Source organism: Primulina eburnea, chromosome 1, assembly GCF_022965805.1.
Source record: "Primulina eburnea isolate SZY01 chromosome 1, ASM2296580v1, whole genome shotgun sequence".
Taxonomy (NCBI): domain Eukaryota; kingdom Viridiplantae; phylum Streptophyta; class Magnoliopsida; order Lamiales; family Gesneriaceae; genus Primulina; species Primulina eburnea.
The window spans coordinates 8482554-8500305 of NC_133101.1; the positions used below are offsets into that span (position 1 = coordinate 8482554).

General features: G+C 29.9%; 1 protein-coding gene across 1 annotated transcript; it reads left to right on the top strand.

The window, feature by feature from the left end:
- The first annotated feature begins 11322 nt into the window (after positions 1–11322).
- Positions 11323–13637, top strand: LOC140803427 (protein FAR1-RELATED SEQUENCE 5-like). Its single transcript, XM_073159305.1, has 2 exons — positions 11323–13484; positions 13556–13637. Exons 1-2 carry the CDS (start codon positions 11323–11325, stop codon positions 13635–13637), a joined length of 2244 nt encoding a protein of 747 aa, XP_073015406.1.
- The last annotated feature ends 4115 nt before the right edge of the window (positions 13638–17752 follow it).

Below are 17752 nucleotides of genomic sequence, written 5' to 3' on the forward strand. Positions count from 1 at the left end.
ATGCGTGTACGGTCATACCCTTCTACTGTAATAAAAATTTATTTAACATATCTCACGTAATTTATTTATCATAAAAAAATTTGATCTTACAAATAATAAGATCTTACAAATAATAATAATAATAATAATACTAATAATAATACTAATAATAAATAGCCGAGAATATGAAAGGTTGCAAGTGTGAAAGCAATTATTAGAGCAATCGAAGAAAGTTGATCAAAAAAAAACAGGTTTGACTTAGTGCATCTTCTGTATTGGGAAGTTTTAATCTTAAATAAAATTTGCCTTTTAAATTAACCATAGAAAAAAAGTCATTAATCATCCAAATTTCGGTGTGTTAGCCAATAATATTGAAATTTTCCTTAAACCGTGTAATATATATATATATATATAAGAGTAAAAAAACGTTTTGGTACAATAAATATAATAATATTGAAATTTTCTTTTAATGTTAAGAGTGTGATATAAATATATATAGAGTAAAAAAAGTTTTGATGCACAAACTATAGTGATATTGAAGTTTTCCTGAAACGTTCCAGTGTGATATATATGAGGTTAAAAATTGTTTTGATAACCTCTGTTTGGACAATTATTTTAAAAATGTTTTAACGTTTTATAAGTAAAAAAATTTAAATATGTGTTTTGATAAAAAAAATTTGAAAATTATTTTTTATTTTTAAAAAAAAATTCATTCAAGGAAGTCCGAAATCGGGATATCACATGTTCGTTACATTAATATTTGTCATTTAATTTGTTTTAATTTATAAATTGGCTTTATAATTAACCTTTTACCTCCTAAAAATCAATTAAAATCTGTTACAGATGTACGAGAAGCCATTTGTAAAAATTAATGTATGAATTTATTAATTAATAAATATTATGTATACCCAAAAAAAATTTACTCTTACTTTTATTTATAAAATGACATTTATAACCTTTTATCTCTTAAAACTCAATTGAAATTAGATGGAAATGCACCAATTGAGTCATTTATAAAAGATCATGTATCAATTTGCTATTTATATAATAGTTCGTGCACCAAATATATACATAGATATATATAGTTTAATTTTATCTTAAACGAAATTTGATTTTTCGTAATTAACAATTTAAACTTGGTAAAAAGCCATAATGCATGTTTGCCAAAGTTGGGTCGTGTATCATGCAATGATCTTTTAAAGATTTCATTAGATACCTGAAAAATTACATAAGATCGATTAAGAGATACTCATTGAATTACAATAGCTCGATTTTCGAAACATTGAACATCGATAAATTAAATCGAGTTTGTATTCAAATCAAGCAGGAAAAACTAAAAATAATCTTTTGCAGAAACCGATTAAACATTTTAATAAAACATTTAAAAGATATGCAAGCTGAATGTAAAACCGGTTTGTTTGAAGAACTTTATCAAACACTTGATATGCAATATTTTGATATTTGAAGAAAACATAATATACTTCAACAATGCATCTTAAAAACAGCATCAAGCAAATAAATGCAATAAATAAATAGACATGCATTTGTTTATGAGTGTTTAGAGATTAAAACTCCTCTGTCACAACTTCTTCATCTAAAAAAATACCCATTTGAAAACTTTGATTTATACAACTCCTTGTACAAACCCATTTCGAATTAGGACTTAACCATTGTCTAATCAAAACTTCGAACACACTCTCTATTATATGTCGCAACCACACAATCCGCAAAATATTTAACGTCTCTTATGTCAAAAACTACAAACACAATCTTTAATATATTTATATGAAGACCCACTCATATAAACTTTGAAGCTCAACTATTATGTACATGTGAGTGTTTCTCCCTTTATCCTAAATTCATGAATTTCTTAAGTTATAGGAACTCCCACTTAATGCCATGTATGATGATTTTTACCGTCTATGTATATATTAAATGTATCCTCACATTTTGGCTTGTTATTATTATAGCTAATATCTTCATGTAGGCTACTCATACTTTGAATTACCTTCAAAAGTATGTGTTTGTTCTTCAAATGTTTGGGAATATTTTGAACAGTTTTTGACATTAAAACTGGCATTTCCACTTTGTTGGATGCTTTTCCCGAGCCTGGCTGATTTTGAGGTCAGGTGTCAGTTAGGATCGTCAGCTAGAGTACTGATCATTCAGTTTGGCTCATTAGCTAGCTAGACTGAATCAAACTAATAAAATATGTTGAAATCAACCTTGCTGATTTTCAGCATGTGCCTAATTTATTTTAAACTCCGATTAAGATTTTGAATTGTAAATATGATTTGTATATAATCGTATTCACTTTGTTTTTGAAACCATGTATTAGACGGTATATTAGTTTCTTTTAATTACGTGTACGAGAATTGTGAAAAATGATATACATTTCGTAATATTTTGAGTATTGATGAGTAAATCGTGACGGTCAGTAGGCTCAATTGACTCAAGTACTTATGTTTTAAATCTTATTTTAAAATTAATTAATTAGTATGTGTGTTTACTTCAACTCTATCTAAGTTTAAATATCAAAGACGACCATCGTCCGAAAATTACTGTAGAACAACACTTTAGTTTTTTAAATATATTTTACTAAAAATTTATTATATAAATTAATCATTGAAATAAAATTATTTAATATTAAAAAATATTATATATACACACGTCTCCAATTGCGTTTGGATCTGATATTGTTCACAACATTACTATTAAATAATAAAATAGATATCATGTAGGATCAATATGATCCAGCGACTTTACAATGCACAACACTGTACTGTACACTATAGAAGATCAAGTAGCGTTTGATTATAATAGTGGGGCTTGCCATAATATCCCACAACTACCAAATATTAATTTCAGATAGAGATGTCAATGGGGCGGGTATGAGGCGGGTTTGGCTAAACCCAAGACTCTTCCCAAAAAAAAAAAATTTGACCCATTACCCGCCCCACCCCGTTAAATATTCTTCGGACCCACCACACCTCGAATACGAAACGGGGCTGGGTAGACCCGTGAGACCCGAATTTTTTTAAAATAAAAAGTAATCTTTCTTCTCACATGACTGAATTATGAAACAGACAAGCCTCTAAATACAACATTGTGGAAAATTAATTCTTGTTTTCGACCACACTTAATAATAACAAACAAAGTATTTTCACGACATAAAAAATTATATAAAAAAAGAGTTACTAGCTCTCCAAAAAAATCTTGACATCCCCAAAAAATAAGGCATAACATAATTTAAACAGATCAATATAAAATTAGCGAGTAGGCAATATTTCAGACACATTCTTCGGGATCATTTTCCTCCTCATCGAGAATGTGGGGACAAGTTGGTAAACTACTTGAAAAATTAACAACAAAATTAAATAGAGAAAGTGCATTGAAAAAATAAAACTGTAATTTCAAATTTTAAGAAAAATGTAATTTAATGAAAGAAAGTACATTAAAAAAAAATTAAAATGAAAGTACAATAACAAAATAAAACTGTTATTTATTTACTTTTCACCTCACACCACAACCATCTTTGCGAGCACATCAATACCTCTAAAGTCGTTGGATTAAGTCTACTAAGATGAAGACCAACTATTCTTCCATTATTGCTAAAAGCATGCAACAGTTGACATATGAATAGCTTTGATCGTTACGGTTGAGGTGAGCTACTAAAAAAAATTAACATTAATAAAACTAAAACCCTATAATATTTATATCCACATATATGGCGCGGGTATTATAGGACTTATGACCCGTCCCATATCCGGACGGGTCTGAAAAATTGGACCTGAAACCCGTCCCAAGACCCATTTAGTATGCTCAAACACACCCCATACACGCGTGGTCCATTGCGGGTCTGGGTAAAACTCGGACCCATTGACATCCCTAATTTCAGGTAGTGTTTGCCAAATATTATATTTTTGTACAAATTATTAAATTTATAGATTACGGTAGTGCTTTTACAAATTTGCATAACTTTGTAAAGAAAAAGTCCATAATCATTTTTTAATCATTTGCAAATGCTAAATATGAAGAAGAGATGCGTTAGTAATGTTTGGAAAAAAAATGAAAAGTTGAAAATCAGAAGCACTTAGTGTTCGAAGAATAAGTAATTCTAATACTAATTTATTTTCACTAGAATTACTTTTAAAAAAAGCAAAATCAACGTCCCACCAGGCACCAAGCTTTTGGATTCGATTAAATGAAGTAGAATCTATGTTTAAAAACACACAAAAAATGAATTTCTTTAAACCACAAGCCGATAATCATTTTTTTTAGTTATCACAAACATTCCTCTTATTCGTAACGCATGTATAAAAGTGAAAAGTTATTTTTTTTTTTTTTTAAAAAAAAAAAGAGAAATAAAAAAAACAACTGGGCTGAGTTTCACAATCCTTTTGTCGGAAAGTTGAAGAAATAATATTGGGTCTACAACATGGGATTTGAGCCCACTAATGGCTTCAGCGTTCTCAACCGAAAAATGTGTGAATGAAACCATGCGGGTCTACTAATTATGACTCCCAATAAGTAAAATTGAACCAATCATTAATGTATACTTTCATCGTCTCATATATTTAATTTTACGAGTGTTTTAGATAAATAAAAAAATTTATTGGGAAAATATATTGTGAAACAAAATTCTAATTTTATTTTTTTTAATGAAATAAGTTAGAGTGGAAGAACGAATGAGATTCTCAAACACAGAAAAGGATCTAATGAATTCGAAAGAATTGAATGAAGAGTCATATTTTGAATCGCGATCTTTGGCTCAACTTTATCCAAGTTTTTTTCGAGGGAGCAACCCCTGGCCAAAATTTTATGGAAATAGCTAATGTATTTGACGATGGAGTATATTGGTTGTAACATGACCCCAAAATTTAAAAGTTCATATAGACCGCATACAGGCATTTAAATGTTAAATAGTATTTATTTAAATTCAAATACTGTTTAAGCAAAGAGTTTTAATGATGTTTTCGTTATATCTTGATTTTTCGGACTAGATGGATTTTCGGATGAAGACATCTGAGCACGAAACAAGATTAATTTTATTAATTTATGAATAAAATTATTAAGGTAAATCGGCCATTTAAATACTTTTGAGAGAACAAAATAAGTGTTTTTGTTAATTCTAGGATTTAAATATCAGCATATTGATTTTTAATTGAAAACGCACATTTAAGAAAGGTTTAGCACTTTTATTTAATTTTTTTAAACATTTTATTGCTGATTTGTTTTCTACATATTAGACTTGTATTTATTTATTGATGATTATAATTGGTATGTCGAAGAAATACATTATTTTTGACTGGTGAAAGATTACGTATATTTTTAGAATTTTATTGATGAAACAGACTTCCCCAATTTAAGTTTCATGATAGAATTAATTTATCAAATAACATATTATTACTGTTTGAGGGTTCGTTCGATGCTACATGTGGGGCACTGGCCTCACATGGTTTTGATGGACAAGATTCATACACATATGTGATTTTAAAAAAATTAGTGGACCCCATGTATATATGGCTAAATTTGAGCCTTTGATTCTATCATGGGGTAGTGCCCCTACATGTAGGATATAATCAACTATATATGTTTGAGTGATATTTATTTATTTGGGAGATAACGACCAGGGAGAGATTTATTTTATGACTTACGAGGTTATTTTATGTTTTAACGTTGCTGAAATTTTATTTCGATTTTTTTATGTAGGATATTGAAGGTTTCGGCTTCGCCTTAATTAAAAAAAAGTTCATGTTTGTAAGAACATTTAGGACGTTTGAAAAACATCAAATAAAATAATATCTAAATATAAAAACTTGACCATATATACTTGAAATATTAGATGAAAAAGAAAATATGATATTTATATTTGAGACTTAGGGAATAATTATTGTGGAATCTTTTATGATTTCATTAATCTGATAAATCCTTGTCTTTTTTCCTAATCGAGTTCGAATTCGAATCCAAAATAGTTGAAAAAAAATTATCAAGTTCGATTTCATATTTCATGAGCTCGATTACGACCTCAAATTATTTTTAATCACTGAACTATATATTTGAAAAAATCGAAAAAGAAATCGAAATAATTGAGACCAATAATGTACATATTTTTTAAAACTTTAACTGTAGTCTGTAGACGTATAATTTGAATGAAACAAAAATACTACTGTGCGGTGTAGATAGATACCGATCAATACTAATAACTAATTTAAATAGTATCTTATATTATAATATAAATATATATATATATATACACCATGCACAAACAGTAAAAGACACGTGTTACACAAGTTGCCATTGGTTAGACATTTCATAAATACACAATTGCACTAAAGTCGTTAAATATCTGTGACACAGCAATAAATTATGACCAACCTACATTAATTTTAACGCAATTTAACTATTATTATATACTATTCTAATTTAGACAATAATAGTCAGTAGATCCACGATGCATCCATTAAAAATTATGGATTTTTTTAAAAAAAATAAAAATATAAGTTTCAAAATGAAATGATATAAGATATTATGAAAAAACAACATATACACTAGTAAAACAAGTAACCATAATTTTAAGTTTGTATATATATTATAAATAACTTATTATGTTAATCCAAAATTGCAATATTTAATTCAGATATAATATACAACCTGCAAAGAGAGATCTACGTGAAATGGACGTGAGAGAACGAGGCTACAAATGATGCATGCATGAGCAGTCCGGGTTGCATGCATGCGTGGCTGAGGGGGACCAAAACCAACGACCTAGAAATTATCATTCATAACTGTTTTTGTTTTGTGTTACAAGAGGAATAAATTTATTAATTTTTTTTATATCTTATTTCCAAAAATTTCAATTTTCACTTACGCAACGTGTGTGTTTCGGTCACGAGTCTAAACTTGTAACGATTGTGTCTTATTGTGTTCATTAAATTACGCAACAAAGTTAAGCATTCTTGTTACAGTGCAGTGCGGCTGGGCAAAAAACTCGGCGCTGGCAAATTTTACGTCGAGCTCTCATTTTCCTTTCTGATACATTTCTGTGTGTATAATAAAATTAATTAATTAAAGGGTGTTGCAGAAACACAATATTAAAATGTCACCCCAACGTCACTCTTTCCTTTCATCGATAAAAGATTTCGATGCATTAATATTTGCTCATTAATGTATTTGTCGGGTCCTTAATTTCATTTTGTACGCATATTTTTTGTTCTAACGAAGACAATTCAATAGATTTTGAGGGATACAATTTCGAATTTCTACATATTTATACACGTAATTTTTGTATTTACGGGTCATTAATTATATATTTTACCAAAAAATTCACATTAATTTAGAGAATTAATATGGGTTGATAATGAATATTATATATATATATATATATATATATATATATATATATATATATATATATATATATATATATATATATCTGTGTGTGTGTGTGTGTGTGTGTGTGTGTGTGTGTCTAGTCTTCCATTAATTGAAGACATATCACGTGAAGAAAGTGTAAAAAGTTAATCAAAAAGTAAAATTAAATTATATCGCTTTTGGAACATATTAATCATATCATCATGATATAAATAAAATTAAACCCTACCAAATTCGAAAGAATTATTTTTTTAAAAAAAATGATTAAATGATGATTGTTGGGTGTAATAATTGTCTCTGGTTGGTAGAAGGATCGAACGTGGTGCTTGACCTATTGTGCGGTTTAAAATATTTGAGTTACACCATTACCACCAACTATACATTTTGGTAAAACTATAAGTATTTGGTCATATTGCTACCGGAGCGAGGTCATGGTTTCAAGTCTCCCAAAAAGCATATTTCTATACTTATTGGCGAGGGAATGTTGGGTTAAGCATGCATGAATGATAATAGTACTGAGATTGGTGACCTACTGAGAAGTTCTCATGTGTCAAGCTGCTGACGTTGCGCCGCTTGATCAGGTTGGCTAACACACACCCAAGTAGGTGCACTCTGCACTGTCACAAGTATAAGAAAATAAAGTTGCCCCTTGGCTAGCTAACAGCTATAGCTTTTGGTTTAGTGGTAAACGTTTGATCCTAAAATTTGTATCAGAGTCAAGGTCACGAGTTCGATTCTCATTGATTGCAATTAGTGCAATTATTGATATAGAGATTGTTGGGTGCAATAATTGTTCATGCTTGGTAGAACGATTGAACCATGATGCTTGAACTGCTGTACGGCTTAAAAGATTTGAGTCGCGTCATTGCCACCAATTATAGTTTTTGGTAAAATGATAAACACTCTATCCTACAATAATTTTGCTCAAACTTTAATAAACATTGCATGTATATGTATGAGCCCAGCACTTGGGGAAATGCAAGTACTCGGTTCCCTTTTTCTTCATGTCATCCTATGATTAGTAAACCTCGTCCAACGAATTCAACCAGCAAAATATTTCTTGAAATGTTATCGTATTTTTAAAACATCTTTTATTCAAACAAAATTTAAAATATTCAGTAATGTAATCATCTTAAAATAAGGAAAAATTACAATTTTAATCTTATAAATTGTCTGTTTTGATTTTAGTCTTATAACTTAATATAATTCAGTTTTCATACAGTAACTCAGATTTTTTTTTTTTTGTTTTTTTTTATGGCTAAAACCACTAAATCAATCGAATATGATTTATTTGTTTCAGATTTTCTCCTACGTGGCACATGTAGCGTGAATTAAACTCATACTACCAGAATTAAAATCCATCTCATAAAAAATAAAAAAAAAAATAAAGCAAAACGACCCTCCGTACTTCTAAATGTGAAGGAAAAAAATTTTGTTTCCTATTATTTTTGTCCATGTATATTTAACGTGTGTGATATAAATTTTATTCTTGTCATATCAGCCACGTATGAGAGTATCAGTGTCAAATAAGCAATAACCGGTGAATGCAGTGATTTCGAGAAAAAAAAACAAAAAAATCCAAATTACTGGATGAAAACCTAATTTTGACTAGTTAAGAGATTAAAACTCAAAACAGCTCAACTACAAGACTAAAATTGTAATTTTTTGCACGAGAAAATAACTAATCTACATTTAAATTAGTTAGGCATAATATTGAATTAAGATTGAAAGAGTAGATTATGTGAAATTTCTTGGAAATATGAATAATTTTAGACAATTATAAATATAGATTGTTGTTATAATTTTTTTAATTATTTAAAATGAAGGAATAGTGTAACTGGCAGTAATAGTAAAATTATAATATTTTTAAATCGTGTAATTCTTAAATAATATATATCTCGATTGCTCTCCCAACATTAAAATTATTATAACGACAGATGGCTTTACTTGACATCGATCCTTGAGAATATATCACTAAGGTTCGCTTGCTTTATGTGTAGTATAAATATATATATAATCGGGTGGATGAAATTTTCAAATTGGTTCTTTTTCGTCACACAGTCACAAAAATTTAACGTGGTTCTTTCCTAATATGTGAATGCATTCCACGAGTATCTCAAAAGTTTTAGACTCGGGAAAAAATATTATTTTTAATATCAAAAATATTATTTTTTCTATTATAAATATGGACATGTCACGTGATAGACTCATCTCACGAATAAAAATATGAAATACCGTCTCACACGAGTTTGTGAAAATTATATATATTTCAACAATTCTATGCACTTTACAACTCAACAAAATTTGACTATATATGTACACATTACTTTCTAGAGAAAAATATTATTTCATTTTCTCCGGCATGCAATTACAGTATTTGAATGGACCTTTTGAAAAATTCTCTGAAGCAAAAATTTGTGTGAGACGGTCTCACGGGTCGTATTTGTGAGACGGGTCTCTTATTTGTGTTATCCATGAAAAAATATTATTTTTTATGCTAAGAGTATTACTTTTTATTGTGAATATGGGTAGGGTTGATCAGTCTCACAGATTAAGATCCGTGAGACGGTCTCACATGAGACTCACTCTTTTTCTTACGGGACTAAGAAGATGTTTGGCATATCTTATAAGCTCTAAAAAATAGTTTACAAGTTGTTTTAAAAAACGTTTAGATACCCTACGTTTTTAAAAAAAATATATATATTATTTCTATATTTTATTTCTCCAAAAAATCCGTACATTTTTCTTAAATTGCCATTTTATCTCCATTTCTTAATCTCCAATTTATCACCTTTTTTTTTCAAATTTGAAATACGATTTGTTATATATTTTTAATAAGATCTAAAAAACTAAAGTGTTAATATTTTATTGAATAAATTATTATATAAAATTTTAATCAATATTTTATTTACACATATTAATAATAATAAATACTTTTTCTCCAAAGAAAATATTTTTTAAAAATATAAATTAAAAATAGATTTATTTTTTAAAATATTATAATTATAAAACTATTTTCATATGAGAATTGTTACCCTGCACCCTTGGGTGACGCGTGCATTTTATTTTTCTTTAAAAAAAATTTTAAAATCGGCGCATGGAAGGAAACAACGTTATTAGCGATGGTTTTCATTAATCCGTCGTTAATAACGACGGATTATTAAAAGTTGTCGCTAATAACGACAGTTTTTAAATAACCGTCGCTAAATGTCTAAATTTTTAAAAAAAATCGGACAGATATAAAAACAATTTTACGAGGAAATGGGCGTACTTTCCTTCCCCAAAATTTCTTGCGCCCAAATTTCGTCACCGAAACCCAACTTCGCAAGTAGCTTCAATTTCCTTGCGGTATTCCGGAGATCTATTGCGGGTTATTTCGAAATCAGAAGGTAAATTTCATGTAATTTAAATTTCATATTCCCAAGATATTTGTAATTTAGGATTTGTTGATAATAGATCTTGTGTTTGAAAAACCAAGGGTCAAGCTGTTGGATTTTAAATGGGGTTTCGGTGGTTGTTCTGTAAATTTCATATTAAATTAAGAGAGAAGGTTGGCAAAGGGGAACACACGAAGCTAAAGATGAAAGAAAGACCATAGAGTTTATCTAAGCGATTAGCTGCGTCTCATTCTCGTGAAACACTACTAAACTTTTTAAAATAAAAACAAGATTGTAGATTAGTGGTGAACATGTTTAATTTGTGAGTGTATTCACGTCACCTGAATTTATTATTAATTGATTTATTGGAATTTTGCGGGCAACAATGGAACCCATGAATGTTATCTTTATGGTTAGTGAATGAAGTCAGCTTTTAAAAAGTTGGGCTAGGGGGTTCGTTGGTAGTGAAAACAAGAAAATACAATAAGTTTTGTGAAACAAAATTGAATATTTTTATCAATTTTAATGTTTGCCGAGCTAGCTAGCATATTATGTGGATCAATTTTAATTTTGCTATTTTCATATTTAAATAATGGACGAAAACAGCGGCGATGAAATGTCATACATTCCCCAAGTTGGAGACAATCAAAAGCCAAAGATTGGGATGAAATTCGAATCTTTAGACGAGGCGTTTTCGTTCTACAACCAATATGCACGAGAATCTGGTTTTAGTGCAAGAATGAGCAATAGCAAAAAAAGTAAAAAAACAAAAGAAGTTATCTGGAAAAAATTTGTATGCTTTAAAGAAGGATATACAGATGAAATCAGATGGAGTAAACAATCAAAAAGTGATGAACCAATAAAGGAAAGAGCTCGTGGTGAGATTCGAACTGGATGTAAGTCAAAGATTTCAGTTGTGAAGGAACAAACCGGTCTTGGTTGGGTTATTAGTACCTTCATGGAAAGTCATAATCATCCACTATCAACTCCTTCAAATGTGCATTTGTTGCGCTCACATCGTACTGTTTCTGCAGCAAAGAAAGCACTGAGTCAACAGTTTGCAGAAGCGAATGTACCTACTTGTCAACAAATGCGATTGTTTGAAATAGAGTCTGGAGGACCTGAACATGTTGGTTGCACAGAAAGAGATATAAGAAACTACGAGAAAACGCTTAGGGATGAGCACAAGGGTATTGATGCCGAAACATTGATTGATTTCTTTATGTTTGAGAAATACAAGAGCTCAACTTTCTTTTTTGATTACGAGACTGATTCAGACAATAGATTTATTCGTTGTTTTTGGGCGAATCCTGTGTCACGGAGGGCATACACTGCATTTGGTGATGTAGTGGTGTTTGATACAACATATAACACCAACAAATATGGGATGATTTTTGCACCATTTGTAGGAGTTAATCATCATCATCAGACCATTGTTTTTGGTTGTGGATTTTTAAGTGATGACAAAACCGATTCTTTTGTTTGGTTGCTTAATAAGTTTCTGGAAGCCATGCCTAAAGGAGAACTAAACTTGATCATAACTGACCAGGATCCTGCTATAACGAAAGTCATAGCTGAAGTTTTCCTTAAAACAATACATCGATATTGTTTGTGGCACATTCTAAACAAATTCCCAGATAAATTGAACCCCGTGACTTTCCGTGACCACTATCAAAGCATAAAAAATGTCATCGTACATTCTACGACTTCTATTGAATTTGAGAGATCATGGGAAGATGTCATGAATTGTGCTAACTTGGTAGAAAATGATAGGCTGTCATTGATGTATGAGTTGCGGCATAAGTGGGTGCCGGCTTATTTCAACCATGTATTTTCTGCAGGAATGTCAAGTAGTCAGAGGTCTGAAAGTTCACATGCATTTTTCAAGAGGTACGTCTGTAACAAGAACTCATTGATGGATTTTCTAATTCGTTTCAATAAAGCACTTCGACACCAAAGACACAATGAGTTAGTTTCCGATCATACTGATATGAACGAGCGGCCAAAGGTTAAATCGAACTGGCCAATGGAACTGAAAATGGTGAATGTATACACGAAAAACAAATGGTTGGAGTTTCAAAATGAAATTAGTCTGAGTCATGGTTATTACGTGCAACAAGCATCTATCGGAATTGAGTTTGGGGTTTACAATGTCATTAATTTTCAAGGTTCTTCTTCTGCCAAACATAGGCTGCTTACTCATGACATACAAAGAGACGATATATCATGTAGTTGCATGAAATTTCAATTTGAGGGTATTCCGTGCAGGCATATGTTAGCATTCTTTTGTATCAACCAAGTGTTCCACTTACCTGATCAGTATATACTCAAACGGTGGACAAAAGATGCAAAATTTGGCGTACTATACACTATGGCTGAGCAAAATTTGGTCGACGATCTAGAAAGGTGTTTGATGTCTAGACATATGAGGTTATCTTGTAAAGCTTCAGCTTTAATTGATGTAGCATCTTTCAGTGATGAGGGGACAAACTTCTTGGCTGATGAGTTTGATTCTATTGATAGCAAAATGAAGGAGATGAATATTAATAGAACGTTAAGCAGTGGAATTCAAAGTAGGAGTACCTTCGATGGAGCCATTGGTAACATTGATCCTTCAGAAATAAGAACAAAAGGACGTGGGAAGAGACTAAAATCATCGAAGGAGAAATCAATATCAAGGGGCCGACAGTGGCGTGGATGCGGGCGTCGAGGTGTGTCACATGACAAACGCAACTGTCCAAATTTGAAAGACGGGTATGTGTGTTTTTTTTTTAAAGTTTATAATTTCTTTAATAGTAATAAGGATGACAAAGTTCGTTTATCAGGTCAACACTAAATAATAATAACACAGATGAGAACTCAGATGAAAAAGATTTTGGATCAATAGATGGTAACTCAAATACATAAATTAATTTTTGCATTTAAATATTGTTTCTTTGATAATATTTCACTAATAATCGTTTTCATATTTACAGGTTGTACAAACACGTGGACAACTGGAATGGACTTCGACGACTGAAATTAATTTGTATGTTTTTATGTTGGATGGTGCAAAATTTTAATAAGATAATGCTCTGCTACAATGTTTGAGCTATATTAAAGTTAAATTTTAATTACATATTTTGTTGGAAAAATATTGTGAAGTTGTGTTCATATGCCTTGAATAATAATAAGATAGCGCTATGCTGATTTCTGATGCAATATTTTCTGCAGGAATGGGGCTGATCGAAGTTGCAATTGGTAGGATTCAGGGTGCTTGTCCGTAGTTATTTTAATAAGATAATGCTCTGCTTCAATTCATGGTTACAGTCATTGCAAATTTATTGCATGTTAGCGCAACAGCTTTTGACTATATTTAGAAATGGACGAGTCATGACTTGTGAGAATGTTACCTTCTTCCCTTTTGGCATCATGGATGATTATAATAATTTACTATTGATGGTTTTCTATGCAGCTAGATGCACCTCTCTCAGAACTCATGTGTCACAAGTTCAACATCTATTGGATATGTCATTCGTCTTATGCTACAGATGGGACATAGGAGTTTTTACACATGCACATGTGAATAAGCTTAGCAAAACTTCATCATCCATGTTACCTGATGAATTTTTTTAGCTGTCAGAAAGCAATGCAAATTCTTGAGATAGGTTCTATTATCTGCTTTAATTAGCCATGCCTTTTGGATTGTTCAATTAATTAAAACTATTGTCATATATTATTTTCCATGGAAGAGAAAGGGCAGACGGTGATTGTAGGATATATGGGTCCAGACTGGGAATGCTTTTTCTACTACCAAAACGGGAATTTTGCTTCAATATGCACGCATTAAAATTGTATTAGCTTGAAACTGCTCGAACGAATTAGGAATGATATTTTTTCCACATAATACATACATAGATACCATGTGTAAAAGATCTATTTGAGTGCCACAATAGCAACAGAAACAAACTTCCTCCAAATGTAACTTCACTAATATAGAATTGCATAGCTAATATTGATATTTCATACCATGAGTGCCACAGCATAATAGTTAAACATTGGAACATAATCAAAAATTGTTTTTATACCTGGCCGATTATTTTTTAAAAATTTAGACATTTAGCGACGGTTATTTACAAACCGTCGTTATTAGCGACGGTTTTTAATAATCCGTCGTTATTAGCGACGGATTAATGAAAACTGTCGCTAATAAAGCTGTTTTAAATTTTTTTTAAAAATAAAATAAAATGCACTCGTGGGCTGGCGCCCACGGTTACCCTACACCCAAGGGTGCATGGTAACAATTCTCATTTTCATATATATATATATATATATATATAATATAGTTATATATATATATATATATATAACTATTTACATTAACTCATAATATTATATATTTTTTGGTAATGTTGTCAATAAATTTAGTCAAACATCCTCTAAGTGTAGTCGTGTTTTCGACTTATTTGATCGATTAATTAAGTATCAAGTTTTTTTTTAATAAAAAACCAAACAAGCCATAATTAGGGTTCATTGATCGTGATATATTGTTTATTTTTTAATGTATTATTTTGTCGGAGTGAGATTTAAGATTGCAATTTGATTGTTAATGTTCGTCTCATCTCATGTCAATTTCAGTATTTCATACATTAAACTTTACATATTAATGATTGTTCCTTTGGCTATTCAGGAGTCACTTTCATTGTCGTCAACATGAAACGTTTGGCAAATAACATTGCACGAGGTTCCGAAATGATTATAGTAATAGACTAAGGCATAGTTTGGTACATATGATAGGATAAACATGTGATATATAATATAAGGATAAATTAAGGATAAATAAGATGTAGGATATTATATTTAATGTTTGGTATGATTTTAATAAGAGTGATTAAATTTATATATTAGATTATAATGACAAAATTAATCTTATCATAATAAATTTTATAATTTCAAAGTTGTTGCTTGAGTTCACATTTTTTATTTGTTCATACGCCGATAGTGCTTGCATGATTTATTTATTTTTACCGAATTTTATATATTATATTATATGGTAATTGAGCTCTTGATTTTGTGAGTCAAGTCAAATATCAATTTTTAATGTTAATCGGGTGATACTAATAATTTTATTAAGATTTATAAAAATTATTTATATAATTATCTCGAATTCATTTATATAATTATCATATTATATAATATATAAAAATAAATAAAAATATTTATTTGATTTTAATTTCTACCTACTATCATATATTTATAAAAATCATTTATAAATTGAGGGTAATTAAGTCATTTGTAGTGTATTTTATCCTTAAATAAAAATTATCACACATAATAGAAGGGATATTTTATCCTTCTAAAAAATTATTTATCAAGGGCCCATGATATTATCATGAGCTTTTTAAAAATGTACCAAACATGGGATAAGGAAGATTATTTATCAATCTCTCCCTTATCCCATGTACCAAACAATGCCTAATAGTTTGGGTAGGATAATAGGTCTCTTGTGAGACAGTAAACTATATCTATTTTACAATAATAAATAATATTTTGACATAAAAAGTAATAATTTTTCATTAATGACTCAAATAGAAGATCAACTACACAAATATATTTTATTTAAATTATATTATCATTAAATAGCATTAAATATATTTCATTTAAATTATATTATCACAAAATTGACTCGTGAGATCATCTTTCACTTTGAATTTTATTGTAAATTACTAAAATATAGGGGTGTCAAAATGCGACACGACCCGTCAACCCGACACGACTCAACACGAAAAAAATCAGGTTCGGGTTGGGGTTTTTCGAGTTCGGGTTGGGTGGATTCGGGTTATTGTCATGTTAGACGGGTTTCGGGTTGGGTCGGGTTGGGTCGCGAGTTGACCCGTGAACTTTTTTTTTGAAAATATTACCTATATTTTTATATATAGTATGTTTGAACAAAATTTATTGTATATTTATATGATAAATTTTCATCATTTAATATTTATTTTGCATATTTTTTTAACAATTTTTTATTTGATTTAGTAAATATATTTTTAATTTTCTACGATTAAATTTTCAAATTTAAATCGAAAATTTTGTTATTATGTGTTTAAATTAAAATATTATTATTATTATTATTTATTTTTTTCATTAATTTTTTAAAAAAAATTAATAAAATTTGGGTTAGGCGGATTGAGTCGGGTTATACGGGTTCGTGTTTGGGTTGGGGGTTTTCGGGTTGAAAAAAAAAAATAAAAAAAATTCAAGGATTGACCCGAAACCCGACCCAACCCACCCGATTGACACCCCTACTGACATACTATCATTCAACAAGTTTAGGGTAAGTGAACTTAAATGTGTCGCGCCTTTAAACCACTTCCACTACCGAAGCTAAAAATAGACTCGAAGGGGTTGTCTCCCTTTGGCTTAAATTATTGCATAGAGTCATATACTTTAATTTATGGCATCCATATAAAATTATAATTCATATCCAAACAACCAAATTTTGGCAATTACAGTCGCTTTTCATTGACATTATACACGTAAACACCACATCGATGACAAAAAAAAAAGTAAAACTAACCAAAACAAAAAGAGAGCAGACAAATATTTAAATTTGACAGCACATAAAATCAAAATCACAACTAAACAAATACACATGACCAAAAATTCAATTTTCCAATAATAATTTTTCAAGAAAATTCCTTTTTACAAAAATACAAATTTTATAACCCAAAAAAAGTATAATAAATAACTTTCAACTAAAAATGTGGTAAAAGGGGCCCGAGTAGGCTTGGAAAAATTACAGCCACCCACTGCCGGGCTCCCAGTTGGATTCACCAATATTTATGGGAGTGAACACTATTCTAAAGTGGAAATATTTATTCACGCGACATCATGAAAATCTACTTATTTAAATACAATAAATATAGAGACACCAAAAAATAAATTCTATATCTACCACAATTAAATGTGAACCATTCCCCATTTTCCACAACTTAATTTAAATGAGTGTGTCTCATGTGAAACCGTCTCACGGATCATAATCT